This window comes from Coregonus clupeaformis, chromosome 17 (assembly GCF_020615455.1).
Source record: "Coregonus clupeaformis isolate EN_2021a chromosome 17, ASM2061545v1, whole genome shotgun sequence".
Taxonomy (NCBI): Eukaryota; Metazoa; Chordata; class Actinopteri; order Salmoniformes; family Salmonidae; genus Coregonus; species Coregonus clupeaformis.
In genome coordinates this window covers 39,133,818-39,149,651 of record NC_059208.1, presented here as the reverse complement: position 1 = coordinate 39,149,651, position 15,834 = coordinate 39,133,818, and the positions used below count along the sequence as shown (strand labels likewise).

The 15,834-nt window shown below is 42.8% G+C and overlaps 1 protein-coding gene across 1 annotated transcript in view; it reads right to left on the bottom strand.

Moving 5' to 3' along the window:
* The window catches only part of abrab (actin binding Rho activating protein b), a 34,763-nt gene extending 29,021 nt beyond the window's left edge, over positions 1-5,742 (bottom strand). Inside the window, 2 exon segments of the mRNA XM_045226570.1 lie at positions 4,200-4,410; positions 5,737-5,742. Coding sequence (XP_045082505.1) covers positions 4,200-4,410; positions 5,737-5,742 — 217 coding nt within the window.
* Between the last annotated feature and the right edge of the window lie 10,092 nt (positions 5,743-15,834).

The window sequence follows — 15,834 nt, the reverse complement described above, 5'->3', positions numbered from 1 at the left end:
CCAGAACCAAACATGTTAGAGACGGTCGTTCGACCTCTATCAAGTATGTGTCAATCTTATGCTTTGTCATGACTGTGGTATCAGCAACAATCAGTAACAGATAAAATAATGTTGTTGTCAAAACATTTGTTTAAGCCTAGGGTTAGGTGTTATTGGGTTAAGTGAATTAACTTGTGTGAATTTGTTAGATGGAAAGAAAAATCAGGTAACAGCGTAACTGAAGCATTTGAGGTGTAACCATTGAGGGCTAAAAGTTGTTTTTGTTCTAATAAAACATATGAGGTAAGGGGTATGTTTATGGGAATATCAGATTGTGATGTTATATGCATGACCTTAAGGGTAGTAATGAGAAATATGTTACTTTTTATGTACCAGTTAGTAGGAACAGCAGGACTTTGAGGGTTAAAAGATTAGCTTTTGCCTGACAATGTGACTATGGGGAATTTTAAAGATATTTAGAGGGTTTGTGGTGATAAAGCATATATATTCTTACACTATGGATAGACAGGATGTTGTTACATGTCAACGTTGAAGCTTCCATATGAGGTTTTTACCATTATAAGAGGGATAGCACCGGACACAGCTAAATCTAGGGTTAAAAGGGTGACACTACATGTCATAGTCTTCAAGCCTATCATTGAAGGATAAATCTAAGGGAGAAGGGGGGATTTTTTCCATGGTATGGTGTAACATTTGGGAAGATCATATTGATAACATTAGTAGATACTTTGAGTCCATATAGTTCAGATAGTTATATATGCATTGAAAATATAAGGGATGCATTTGGGAGATCTGAGAGAGCAGAAGTCAGCGAAATCTTGGTTGCAAGATCAGGTAGGCCAGTAGGGGCAGTGATGGGTTACATTTAATGGCAACTTTGATAACACTGTGTGATGTTTGTAATTTGTTACTGACATTTGAGAAAGCTATAATATTGAGATAGGTTGGAGAGTGATGCCTGGAGACAACACTCAGATGCCGGTGTTGACTGTTCCTGATCTGGATAAAGATGGACAAGTAGAACTGAATGGATAAATATCATTTTTTATGTTTTGATCATTTTCCAAATTTTTTTTTTCTTCCAATATTAGTGTGATTTGTAGTATGATTTATGAATCAAGGGGGGAATGGGTTTATGTGATTCATGCATCATTTATATATCATTTTTATATTCTTAGTTGATATTGATGGTCAATTTGAAAGTGTTGTTTTGCAAAGGATACTGTTTGGTCTTTTTCTTTTCTTCCAGAAGCATTTGGGGGACATGTGGAGATTGAAATACTCAAAAAGGGACAATATGACTGGAGGAGATGAAACAAGGAGGGGGTGGCCGATTCCATCATCAACAGTCCATTGGAAGAGGAGACTACAGGGAGATGAAGTGTAGTGGACTACATTCCAGTGTCTGCAATGAAATATAGACATGTGTAATACATAATTGTGTCATATTCTTAGGGATTAATTTTTGTAGAATGATGTTTGATGTTATTGAATACATGTGAGGATCTTAGATGTTTTTGTTTATTTCGGTGATGCTTAGGGACAGGGATTTAGGCAGGGAGAGGTTCACTGTAAGGTCCAATGGGTTGACCAGCCTTACAAGTGGATGTTTTTGGATAGGATTTTGTTTGCAGGGGCTTACATGTGTATTTAATTGCATCATAGTTTCAAATGCATTTACAGGGTTTATGAGTTTATCTGGAGTACCGAAGGTGGTTGCCTGGGGCAGAGGGACCGTGAGAGAATTTTACTGTCTTGATTGATGGATGGAAGGTTGCCGGACAGTTTTTCGCTCTTACACTCCATAGAGATTTGTTCATATTTCATAGTAATGTATTCACACTTCATAAAGATAGTGATGTATTCACACTTCATAAACAGTTATTCATATTTCATAGAAAGGTATTTACACTCTAGAGGAGAATGTTTTTGGTTTAATGTTAAACCTACTCAATAAGATAAATTGTTACTAGTCATAATCCTATTCTGTTTGTTTTCGAGACTGTTCGTCTCGAAGGGGGGAATATCGTATATGAAGATTATGTCTTTGTTAAATGTTTTTCATGAAGAAATGGAACGTTGTTTATGTTAGTATATGTTTTAGTGTAACGTCACGTACAACCGACAGGAAGTGTGTTGTAGACAGGGGAGACTGGTGATTGGCCAGAAGAGGGAGCATCATTGTTTATAAATAGGGGGGAAAACGAAGGAGAGGGCAGAACGAGCAGCCATTCTGAGGCGTCACTCTCCGGGTGTCATGTCACCTGTAACTTATGCTGTAATCTCGTGATTTTAATAAAAGCCTCTAACACGATGCAGCATAAACGGACTCTTTGTTGACAGCAATAACTGGCCACCACTCATCAGATATGACACTCGCATCTGCTACAAGACCATGGTGCTTGCCTACGGAGCTGTGAGGGGAACAGCACCTCCGTACCTTCAGGCTCTGATCAGTCCCTACACCCAAACGAGGGCATTGCGTTCATCCACCTCTGGCCTGCTGGCTCCCCTACCTCTGTGGAAGCACAGTTCCCACTCAGCCCAGTCAAAACTGTTCGCTGCTCTGGCACCCCAATGGTGGAACAAGCTCCCTCACGACGCCAGGACAGCGGAGTCACTCACCACCTTCCGGAGACATTTGAAACCCCACCTCTTTATGGAATACCTGGGATAGGATAAAGTAATCCTTCTACCACCCCCCTTACCCCACCCCCCCCAAAAAAAATAAAAACATTGTAAAGTGGTTATCCCACTGGCTATAAGGTGAATGCACCCATTTGTAAGTCGCTCTGGATAAGAGCGTCTGCTAAATGACGTAAATGTAAATGTAAATGTGTTTGGTGTGTAAATGTCTCTTCAGTTTCACTGGCTTCAAAGTGTAATTTGCTAGCACATCCAAACACAACATATTGTGGATGTGGATCCCCATCGACCATGAGGCATGTGAATCCATACTGAATGTAATCCTCTTGATATCTGTCGTCCTTCTTCAAGATCCCTTTTACCCTGTATAAATCTCCCACTTTACCACCACCAAAGCACCCCAAGACCATCACATTGCCTCCACCATGCTTGACAGCTGGCATCAAGCACTCCTCCAGCATGTTCTTCTTTGTGATCCGAACACCTCAAACTTCGATTCGTCTGTCCATAAAACTTTTTTCCAATCTTCCTCTGTCCAGTGTATGTGTTCTTTTGTCCATCTTAATCTTTTATTTTTATTGGCCAGTCTGAGATATGGCTTTTTCTTTGCAACTCTGCCTAGGTCAGCATCCCGGAGTCGCCTCTTCACTGTTGACGTTGAGACTGGTGTTTTGCGGGTACTATTTAATGAAGCTGCCAGTTGAGGACCTGTGAGGCGTCTGTTTCTCAAACTAGACACTCTAATGTATTTGTCCTCTTGCTCAGTTGTGCACCGGGGCCTCCCACTCCTCTTTCTATTCTGGTTAGAGCCAGTTTGCGCTGTTCTGTGAAGGGAGTAGTACACAGCGTTATACAAGATCTTCAGTTTCTTGGCAATTTCTCTCATGGAATAGCCTTCATTTCTCAGAACAAGAATAGACTGATGAGTTTCAGAAGAAAGTTATTTGTTTCTGGCCATTTTGAGCCTGTAATCGAACCCACAATTGCTGATGCTCCAGATACTCAACTAGTCTCAAGAAGGCCAGTTTTATTGCTTCTTTAATCAGCACAACTGTTTTCAGCTGTGCTAACACAATTGCAAAAGGGTTTTCTAATGATCAATTAGCCTTTTAAAATGATAAACTTGGATTAGCAAACACAACGTGCCATTGAAACACAGGACTGATGGTTGCTGATAATGGGCCTCTGTACACCTATGTAGATATTCCATTAAAAGTCAGCCGTTTCCAGCTACAATAGCCATTTACAACATTAACAATGTCTACACTGTATTTCTGATCAATTTGATGTAATTTTAATGGATACCCCAAACTTTTGAACGGTAGTGTATACATGTATTTGTTTTGCATTTGTTAATCTCCCCCTACCTTTCCCTCCGCATCCCCCTGCCGACCCCTCACCCCACAGTTTGGGAACCAGTGTTTTAGACGATCCAACATTGATTTAAGGGAATGTAAGTCTGAAGGAAGAAAATTAATATATATAGAGAGAGACAGACACATAGTCAGAGACTTTGACTATCTGAAATAAACAGGAAGAAAAGGTGAGTGTACCTGTCATCTGGGTGACCTTGTTAAAGGCAACATGGACAGGTGTAGTTTTCACCAACTTGGCAGCAGCAGTAGAAATGGGCTTCTCCACCCTGAGAGCAGGGGTGGTCACTTCCACCTTGGCTAGGGTGGGCACTTCCACCTTGGCTGGGATGGGCACTTCCTCCTTGGCTGGGGTGGTCTCAATCACCTTGGGTGGAGTGGGTTCTACCACCTTGGCAGGGATGGGCACTTTCTACCTTAGAAGTGTTTACTTTGCAGGCTGACTAGCATCTATTGAGTTGCAATGTCCCATATAATCAAAAAATAACTGTTTGTGATTCACAAATTATTATTTTGATTCACAGTATTCGATTCACCGCTATTGAACCGAATTCCAACTAATACAATGGCGAAGTGAATCGTTAGTTTCATAAAAAATAATAGTTTAAATGAATCATATGAATTGTTCAAAAAAGCAAATCAACTTTGTATGGCCTTATTTGCGAGTGTGGGTGGAAAGTTTTTTGGGACATGACGAAAACATTAATACATGCTAATAATAGCTAAACAGTTAACTAAAGGGTGCAAGATCTGTTTTTGAATTGGCTACCTAGTTATTAGTCTGTTCTCTATCATATTTGATGCAATCTCAATTGCACTTCACACTGCCCTCGCCCACCTGGACCAGAGGGGGAATAACTATGTGAGAATGCTGTTCATAGACTACAGCTCAGCGTTCAACACCATAGTCTTCTCCAAGCTCATCACCAAGCTAGGGACTCTGAAACTGAACCCCTCCTTCTGCAACTGGATCCTGGACTTCCTGACAGGCCGGCCCCAGGTGGTGATGGTAGGCAACAACACCTCCGCCATGCTGACCCTCTACACGGGGGCCCCTCAGGGGTGTGTGCTTAGTCCCCTCCTGTGCTCTCACGATTGTGTGGTCACGCACAACTCCAACACCATCATTAAATTTGCTGAGGACACAACGGTGATCACAGACGGCGATGAGTCAGCCTACAGGGAGCAGGTCAGAGACTTAGCAGTGTGGTGCCAGGATAACAACCTCTCCCTCAATGGCAGTAAGACCAAGCGCCTCTTCTCCCTCAGGAGGTTGAAAAGATTTGTCAAAAAGTTATTCAGCTGCACCATTGAGAGCATCTTGATTGGCTGCATCACTGCTTGGTATGGCAAATGCACCGCCCTTGGCCGCAAAGCGCTACAGAGGGTGGTGCGCACAGCCCAGTACATCACTGGGGCCAAGCTCCCTGCCACCCAGGACCTCTATATCAGGCAGTGTCAAAGGAAGGCCTAAAGAATTGCCAAAGACTCCAGCCACCGAAGCCATAGACAGTTCACATTGCTACCATCCGGCAAATGGTACCGAAGCATCGGTTCTCGGACCATCATGCTACGAGAAAGCTTCTACCCCCAAGCCATAAAACTGCTAAATAGCCAGACTGCTAAATTTACATTTGTACATTTGAGTCATTTAGCCAGCCTGGTCTCATAGACTAAACGTAAGATAGTAAATGTACATCTGGGACACTCAAATTACCTCCATTCTTGTGTATTTTATTTTATTCCTTGTGTTACTATTTTATTTATATTTTTAAACAGCATTGTTGGGAAGGGCTCGTAAGCAAGCATTTCACAGTAAAGTCTACACCAGTCGTATTGGGCGCATATGACAAATACAATTTGATTTATTTTATAGGCTACCTGCTGCAGCAATGTCCGACTGTCTCTCTCTCCTTGAGCAATGGCTCGTCTTGTACACATGCAGGTAATGCAAACACAGACGCGCTAAAGTGTCATTTTGATCCAGGCTGATATGTTGATTTGTATTTGATTGGCAAAATATTTAAACTCCCCAAAGGCAGCCTGAAAAGTAGCTGAATTTATCACTAGCCTCTTTTACCAATAACATTTGTTGGAGGTGTCTGAAAACTCACAAAATATAGCGACAAAGTCGCTAAATTGGCAACATTCGCTAGGTTTCCATCCAATTGACAACAGATTTTCATCCTGCATCGAAAAAATATGCAAATGTTACCACCCAGAGTAACCTAAGCCCGGCAGATGGTGATATTGAGTCGTTTAATCTTGCCAACCAAAGGGTATGTATGCAGCTTGTTATACACACGTATCCCCCGTGGACGGTTCGTACATAAAACATTCTCCATTCAGGCGGCAAAGGCGGCAATTTCCTCCTTAACACGATTTAATGGCGAGAACGTGGGAAAGAAATGGGGAAAATATGCTTACTTTCTTTATGAAACACAATTTTTCACCATAATGCTACAGTGGCTAACAGTGCTGAGCGATTAGTGCTTTTTGAGGTCTCTTGATGGTAGTGAGTGCCCATTACTGTTTATCACTTATTAACCATAATTTATTCACATTACTTTATTTTAATAAAACATTTCAGTTGATGGGTATATTACATTTGTTTTATTTGATTCCAAGTCATCATCTAATCTAGACAGCCGCCTATGCTGTCAGACAAAATCACAATTTGAGTAGTTTTTCAAAGTAAATAAGACATACTTTTATGACTGCTGAATACCAACTGTCAATCACTTAGATCATGTATTTTCGGTATAGATACCTCGTAAAGTAACTGCTCTCTATCCCTTCTCTCTTCTCTCCCTCTCCTTGTCTGCCCCACACAGTTTTCTGCATGAAACTGTGTAGAATATTGGCCTGTTGGAAACTATAACTCCCTTCTACATTGCACAGTTTGGGCTTGATCTGATTTCTCTCTAGAGAAACTGCGAATTGAGCTCACAGAAACAACCCGAACTAAATAGAATTCAAAGAATGAATCCGATGTCGGTCAATTAGTTGTAATCGCTCAGCACTACTCAACAGTAGTGGCTAATGCTATTCCCAGATGCTGTGTGGAAAATGGTGTTTCATAAAGAAAGTAAGCATATTCTCCCCGTTTTAATAACCTAACGTAGCAGGCATTGAAAGAAAGATGTATGAGCGGAGTTCCTACTTCCGGAAGTTAAGTTGAAAATAGAAATACGTCATTGGGTCTAACAGTCATCACGCGCCGAACTGAGTATGTGCAGGCTGTCAAATCAAAGGCACTCCTTCGATATAATATTGTTTTTGACAAAAATGAAAACGTGTCAGTTTGTCACTTTCACGAGGTTGGAGTAACAACATGTTCAACTACTTAAGACATTGGCTCGAATTCTTCTTAGGTTGTTATGCCTTTAGATTTCAAGAAAATTAACAACTAAGGAATAATTGTTCACTTCTCTCATTGACTTCTTAAACCTCGGCCTGGTCTGCTTCGTTTGTTTCGCAAGCGTTCCTGGAAGTCTCACGATGTTGTGCCTCTAGGTTTAGAAACTTTGTGCTAGGGAGGTACTCAGATCTAGACTCATTTCGGAGAAGAAACTAACGTCCGTGGGCATGGCGTAGCGTTTGGCTGGAGCAAGAAATGTGGGTATCCAAGCAACATGTCACCAGCATCGTTCAAATGATAGCCTACCCTCATATTTATTGGACATTTGCATGAAGCTCATCACCGTGCACATAACCACAATAAGTTATGAAGTTATGAAATAAGTGATGAAGTTCATCCTAACTTATTCCATCTGCCTATAAATTCTGCATGCTTTTCCATGTTGTGGTTGTAGTAGGGTACAACATTATTGTGTAACTCCAAGTTTACTGCAACAGGGTGGTTTTTCTATGAATATTTGCGCATAAAAGCGTTTCCATCGCAATTGTCACAATCAATTTCACAGACCAAAAACATATCCCACCTTGTCTAGCTTATTTTGTTTTGTCGACAAAGCTAGGTATCAAACTAAATGGATGACAGATTTTCATACGAATATTATAAAATCAACATAAAAACAATATGCGCATTTTCCCATCAGAGATGTATTTCCATTTTGTTGCGGCGGAACATCACTGCATAATGACATAATAAAACATTTATTTTGCAGTTAAATTCACATGTACCGAATAACAAATACAAGTTAAAGATGCACACTATGCAGAAAACGCCCCACCATTTCATGGTTGCAAAAATCCTAATAGTTTGCCTAAGCAAGAAAAGCATTGTACCATCTAAACCGCTGTGAAATATATTTTACATAACCAAAAATATTGTATTTTTGCTGTTTGAATCTGGTGTACAAAACCGAAGGTAAAGAAGCAAAAGAAGCAAAAATTACACTTAAGCACAGGAAGCATAGAAATAGCACACATAGAACAGATCTACCGCTTATTAGACTTGCTTTCAATGAGAATGACAGATCTATAACACATAATTATATGTTAATTTGGTCCGGTTGCCCAAAAAAGTACATATTAAATGGCTTTAAATGGGTTTCCATAGCATTTTCAACTCTGCGGATGGTTTTGTCACAAAAAATGTTGTGTATATAGTGAATGTGCCCACTCTGGCATGGAAACGTGCACTCTAGCTAACAGCTCGCAGATACAGTGCGGGTATAGCCTACATATGATGAGATTATTATGGACAAAAGTGCCCGATTATTTTTATTTGTCAAACGGCAGCCAAGCATCGATATCACGTCACCAGAATAAAACCCTCGAAATGTATTGTAAAGAAACATCAAGCTCATCATCGTGCAGTTTCACCACACTGTGAAGTTCATAATTTATTTCATCTGTAGCCTAATAACCTGCACGCTTTCCCGAGTTGTAGTGGGAGGACCATACAACATATGGGGTGACTTCCAGTTTACTTCGATATGATGGTTATTACATCAATATTTGCGCATAAAAGCGTTTCTTGTATGACACATTTTACCGTCATAAAAAGATACCACCTTGTCTAGCGTTTTTTCTTTTGTCAACATTTGGAAGTTTACAGACAAATTTGCTGTTTCCTTCAGGCCTGTCATGACATTTTTAATCTGATGTACTTCACTCGCATAAAAAGGTTGGATGGAAACCTGGCTTGTAACCAATATGTAGCTTCAATAGGATGATCATAGAGTACCACAGTCATAATACCCATAAACCTAGCGGTCACACAGGGAAATGGTTAGGGATCCCATAGGGGATTTTAGAAACACTTAAAATAAGGGCTGTGTTTCGTGTAGGTTTACCCTGGCGTGACATTTTGATAAGGTGACTATAATCAATATATTCGCCTGTCTTTATCCCCCGAAAATGAAACACTAATTAGCTGCTAATGTGGCTATCATAAAGAACTTCAAATGCCATGAAGATCTGGACGAGACTGCCGAATCGAGGCAAAGGTAAGAATCTCTGGATTAACTATCTATGTCACACCCTGATCTGTTTCACCTGTCTTTGTGATTGTCTCCACCCCCTCCAGGTGTCGCCCATCTTCCCCGGCAGATAACCGGATGTTTGTTCCTGACGCTGTCCGCTCCTTGGGCCTGGGGTGGGCCCACTCCTCCAGGCTTGCCTGCCACCCGGGCTCCCGTCGGACCCTGGCCTTTGTGCGACAACGCTTTTGGTGGCCTACCATGGTTCCTGATGTCTCCACGTTCCTCGCCGCCTGCACAATCTGTGCGCAGAACAAGACTCCTCAGCAAGCTCCGGCTGGTCTCCTCCAACCTTTGCCTGTTCCTCATCGTCCCTGGTCTCATATATCCCTGGACTTTGTCATGGGTCTTCCCTCGTCTGATGGCAACACCGCCATCTTGACTGTTGTGGACCGGTTTTCCAAAGCCGCCCACTTCATTCATCTCCCCAAGCTACCCTCTGCCAATGTGATGGCCCAGCTCATGGTGCAGCACGTCTTTTGGAGCTATGGACTCCCAGTGGACATGGTCTCTGATCGGGGTTCTGCACACTCATTGGTCGTCGGCCAGCCTGTCCTCCCGTTTCCACCCTCAGTCCAATGGCCAGTCGGTGCGAGCCAACCAAGACCTGGAGACGACTCTGCGCTGCCTGGTCGCCAACCCCACCACCTGGAGCCAGCAACTAGTGTGGGTCGAATATGCCCGCAACACCCTTCCCTGCTCTGCCACGGGTCTTTCGCCCTTTGAGTGTTCCCTGGGTTATCAGCCCCCTCTCTTCCTGGAGCAAGAGCAAGAGTTCGGCATACCCTCGGCCTAGATGTTTGTTCGCCGCTGTCGTCGTACCTGGAGGAGAGCCTGGTCGGCTCTTCTCAAAACCACCCTCAGGTATCGATGACAAGCGAACCGCCACCGGACCCCAGCTCCCCTGTATCGTCTCGGACGGAAGGTATGGCTGTCCACCCGAGATCTGCCCCTCCGGGTGAAGTCCGGCAAACTTTCACCCCGGTTTATCGTCTCTTTCCCCATCTCCAAGATCATTAGCCCCTCTGCTGTTCGTCTTCTGTGCCCCGTACCCATCCCACTTTTCATGTGTCTGTGATCAAACCCATGTCTCACAGCCCCTTGTCTCCTGTTTCCAGGCCCACCCATCTCCCCTGTCAGCCACCCGGCGTACACGGTGAAGCATCTCCTGAAGATTCGACCTCGGGGCAGGGTATTCCAGTACCTGGTTGACTGGGATGGTTATGGCCTCGCTAGGGACATCCTGGACCTAGGCCTCATCGCTGAGTTTCAACGCTGGCACCCCAGAAGAGTATGAGCCCAGGGGGTACTGTTGCACCCTGATCTGTTTCACCTGTCTTTGTGATTGTCTCCACCTCCCTCCAGGTGTCGCCCATCTTCCCCAGTATATTTATATTTGTCTGTTGCCAGTTCGTTTTGTTTTGTCAAGCCAACCAACGTTTTTCCCCTTGCTCCTGTCTTTCTCAAGTTCATGTTTTCTAGTTTTGACCATTCTGCCTGCCGTTCTGTACCTTGTAACACCACCCTGGATTACTGACCTCTGCCTGCCTTTGACCTGTCGTTTGCCTGCCCCCTGTTTTTGTAATAAACTTTTGTGACTTCGACACTGTCTGCATCTGGGTCTTCTCCTGAAACGTGATAATCTAATGTTAGCTAAATGTAGTAATTGGCAACATTTCTTTAAATGGACAATTCTGTGAACTGTCGTGCAAGTTTTAAATTGACAAATACCTGTTAGCAAAGGTGTCAGTTAGAGATGGCGTGCAGGGATTTGTAGTTTTGCATGATGTCTACTTTGGTGCTAATTAGCATTTTCGAATCAGAGTAAATGAGGCCGACTATATTGATAAAAGTCACCTTGTCCGAGAGAGATTTACATGGTTATCAAAACGTCACGCCAGGGTAAGCCTACATGAAACACAGCCTTTATTTTAAGTGTTTCTAAAATCCCCTATGGGAAAAATTAAGGGTGGAAAAACGATAGGAACCATTTCACTGTTTGACCGCTAGGTTTTATGGGTATTATGACACCTCCACTGTGGGGCTCTACTGAGATGTGAAATAGCAGTTAAAGAGCCTGTATGTGGTTAAAACGCAGCTGTTCCCACCCCCCCAATGCAAAACTCACGTTGGGAGTTACATTCAGCTATCTAGGCAGCGTATCAAACACAAGCAATACAGACATCATTGCAAACATTGGCTATAGCAGGAGGCAGACAGGCAGTCAAAGTAGTAGTGTTCTCTTTCAGCAACTCTGGGTAGTGGTTTCGATATGACAGCAACTATAAAGATTAGCCTACATCATCACACAAAATGAAGATGGTTTTTGCTCAAATGCAATGTGTAGGTACTATGTCCTGCTTGTGTAACTGCAATATTCGTTACTTTCAGACAGAAGGTTGTAGCCTTCATAATACACTACATGAGCAAAGGCATGTGGACATTAATATGGAGTTGGTCCCCCCTTTGCTGCTATAACAGCCTCCACTCTTCTGGGAAGGCTTTCCACTAGATGTTGGAACATTGCTGCGGGGACTTGCTTTCATTCAGCCACAAGAGCATTAGTGAGGTCTGGCACTGATGTTGGGCAATTAGGCCTGGCTCGCAGTCGGCTTTCCAATTCATCCCAAAGTTGTTTGATGGGGTTTAGGTCAGGGCAGATGATTTTTACGCGCTATGTGCTACAGCACTCAGCGGTCCTGTTCTGTGAGCTTGTGTGGCCTACCACTTCACATGCTTTCATTCCGCCATAAGAGCATTAGTGATGTTGGGCAATTAAGCCACGAGCATTAGAAACCAAACATAAGCTCTTTAATCCCTCCCCTCAGCCACTCTCAGCCCATCCCACCTATCACCATAGACCACCCTCGTTTGGTTTCCATATGCTATATATTTTTCAATTGTGGTGTGATGTTTTCCTTACATTTTGAACCTTTCTAATCGTATAGTATCCACAGATTGTGAGCTAAAGATAAAACTTTCCTACGAGTATTATATGATTTATTGACTGACTATGGCTATCGCCCAACACTGCTATTTGTAAGGTTAATTTTAAGTGAATGTTGTGATTTTTTTTTTACCATTCCTGGACCTGTGACCAGAAACAAGCTACATAGGGGCAATTCCAGAATACATTATCTAGTGATTCTGTCTCTTTTCAGCAAAATCTACAGAGCTGAGATTGTTGTATGCCCCATATATATAGCATTCTGTTAGTGGCAAGAATTGTATGTAATAATTTTAAATGGGAAAAATCGAAGTGTTGAATCAAGTGTTGTTTTTTGTACCAGTTCATAAACCATGTGCTACAGAAGTTGGCAGATCATCTGTACCGACTTCAGACAAGTCCCAAGACATTTGTGGGGCAGTAGAGCAAAACGGAGAAAACCATCATGTTCGTGAGAGTCTCATCTTTCCATAGAGTGGTCATAATACAGAGTTCCTGCCATAGAGGGGTCCGTTTGGGCGCTACAGACGATTTTGTGAAGACCGATTTTAGGGATATCATGGTCTGACAAACACCGCTCTAGCTCTGTCACCGTTCACTGCAAATGCGGAAGTGCTATATCGGCGGATGCGGTGAATTGAGACACATCCAATGCAAAAAAAAAACGAACATATTTTTATGGGGATTTTTTTATTATGCAATTTCGACTCTAGGTTTAAGCGAGATATGAGCTACTAACCGGAATACTGTGCACATGTAAACATTGTCATTGTTCCTTGGCTGAGATGGGAGAACAGTCTCTACAGCACTTCACCAATCTGGGCTTTATAGGAGAGTGGCTAGCCACTCCTAGAAAAAAAGGCAAATGACAGCACGCCTGGAATTAGCAAAAAGTCACGGGAAAGACTCTGAGATCATAAGGCAAAAGATTCCTCTGTCTGATGAGACAGAAATTGAACTTTGTGGCCTGAATGCAAAGTGCTATGTCTGGAGAAAACCAGGCAAAGATCATCACCCGTTTAACACCATCCCTACCGTGAAGCATGCTGGTGGCAAAATCACACTATGGGTATGTTTTTCAGCGGGACTGGGAGACTGTTAAGGATAGAGAGAACAATGAATGGAGCCAAATACAGGCAAGTCCTTGATGAGAACCTGCTTCAAAGTGCCAACGACCTTAGACTGGGGCAAAGATTTATGTTCCAACAGGACAATGACCCCAGGCATACAGCAAAAGCAATGCTGGAATGGCTTCAGAACAAGAATGTGAAAGTCCTAGTGTGGCCCTTCAAAAGCCCAGACTTGAATCCCATTGTAAATCTGTGGAAAGATTGCTGTTCACCGCCACTTCCCATTTAACTTAACTTAACAGAGCTAGAGAAGGAAGAATGGGAGAAAATCCACAAATCCAGATGTGCAAAGCTGATACAGACATACCTAAGACGACTAAGGTGCTTCTACAAAGTATTGACTTTGACTCATTTACATATTTCATTTTCAATAAATTTGAAAACACTAATATTTGTTTTTATCCATTTGAATTCAGGCTGTAACACAACAAAATGTGGATTAAGTCAAGGGGTAAGAATACTTTCTGAAGGCACTGTATACCTAAGATATCCCCAAATGTAGCCGCTACGTGATTTATGTTAGATTGCTTTGACGGAGCGCCGCGTCTCTCCAACAGCGCCCTGGGCATGGACAAGCGTTTCACACATCCCCATGTGCTATATTCACCCCCAAAACTTACTCAACAGCGATGAGCTGAGCACAACTGTATATTCGAGTCACTTGCACCCTCTGTAACAGATGTCAAGCTGATCAAATCAAATCAAATCAAATGTTATTGGCCACATGCGCCGAATTCAACAGGTGCAGACATTACAGTGAAATGCTTACTTACAGCCCTTAACCAACAGTGCATTTATTTTTAACAAAAAAGTAAAAATAAAACAACAACAAAAAAAGTGTTGAGAAAAAAGAGCAGAAGTAAAATAAAATAACAGTAGGGAGGCTATATATACAGGGGGGTACCGGTGCAGAGTCAATGTGCGGGGGCACCGGCTAGTTGAGGTAGTTGAAGTAATATGTACATGTGGGTAGAGTTAAAGTGACTATGCATATATAATTAACAGAGTAGCAGCAGCGTAAAAGGATGGGGTGGGGGGGCAGTGCAAATAGTCCGGGTAGCCATGATTAGCTGTTCAGGAGTCTTATGGCTTGGGGGTAGAAGCTGTTGAGAAGTCTTTTGGACCTAGACTTGGCACTCCGGTACCGCTTGCCGTGCGGTAGCAGAGAGAACAGTCTATGACTAGGGTGGCTGGAGTCTTTGACAATTTTGAGGGCCTTCCTCTGACACCGCCTGGTATAGAGGTCCTGGATGGCAGGAAGCTTGCCAGTTGCCATACCAGGCGGTGATGCAACCAGTCAGGATGCTCTCGATGGTGCAGCTGTATAATGTTTTTGAGGATCTGAGGACCCATGCCAAATCTTTTCAGTCTCCTGAGGGGGAATAGGCTTAGCGAGTCCCGCTTCGGCTCACACCAAGGCTCAAACCCAGGACCTCCCCCTTGCTAGCACATGTGACCGACCTTCCAAAGTGCCTTACCAGTTGCACTACATGAAAAACTAGCTATTCAGTGGTGCAAGTAGGGACACTTCGGGCTGAGGAGAAAGTTTCACACATCTCCATGTGCTACATAAGCAGTCTATGGACAAGGTATAACAGCAATCCATGCTTTGGTTTTGTTTCTCTGGCACTATTTCATGTCCAAATCATCCTAAAGCAGGGAAGCAGAACATCATCACCAGTCTTATTTAGTGCTTGGTCTTGTCCACTCGGTTCTAATGGCTTGTGGGTATAGTTGAGGGAAACAGTACGTACATACAGTGGGGAAAAAAAGTATTTAGTCAGCCACCAATTGTGCAAGTTCTCCCACTTAAAAAGATGAGAGAGGCCTGTAATTTTCATCATAGGTACACGTCAACTATGACAGACAAATTGAGAAAATGAAAAATGAAAATGTATTTGCAAATTATGGTGGAAAATAAGTATTTGGTCACCTACAAACAAGCAAGATTTCTGGCTCTCACAGACCTGTAACTTCTTCTTTAAGAGGCTCCTCTGTCCTCCACTCGTTACCTGTATTAATGGCACCTGTTTGAACTTGTTATCAGTATAAAAGACACCTGTCCACAACCTCAAACAGTCACACTCCAAACTCCACTATGGCCAAGACCAAAGAGCTGTCAAAGGACACCAGAAACAAAATTGTAGACCTGCACCAGGCTGGGAAGACTGAATCTGCAATAGGTAAGCAGCTTGGTTTGAAGAAATCAACTGTGGGAGCAATTATTAGGAAATGGAAGACATACAAGACCACTGATAATCTCCCTCGATCTGGGGCTCCACGCAAGA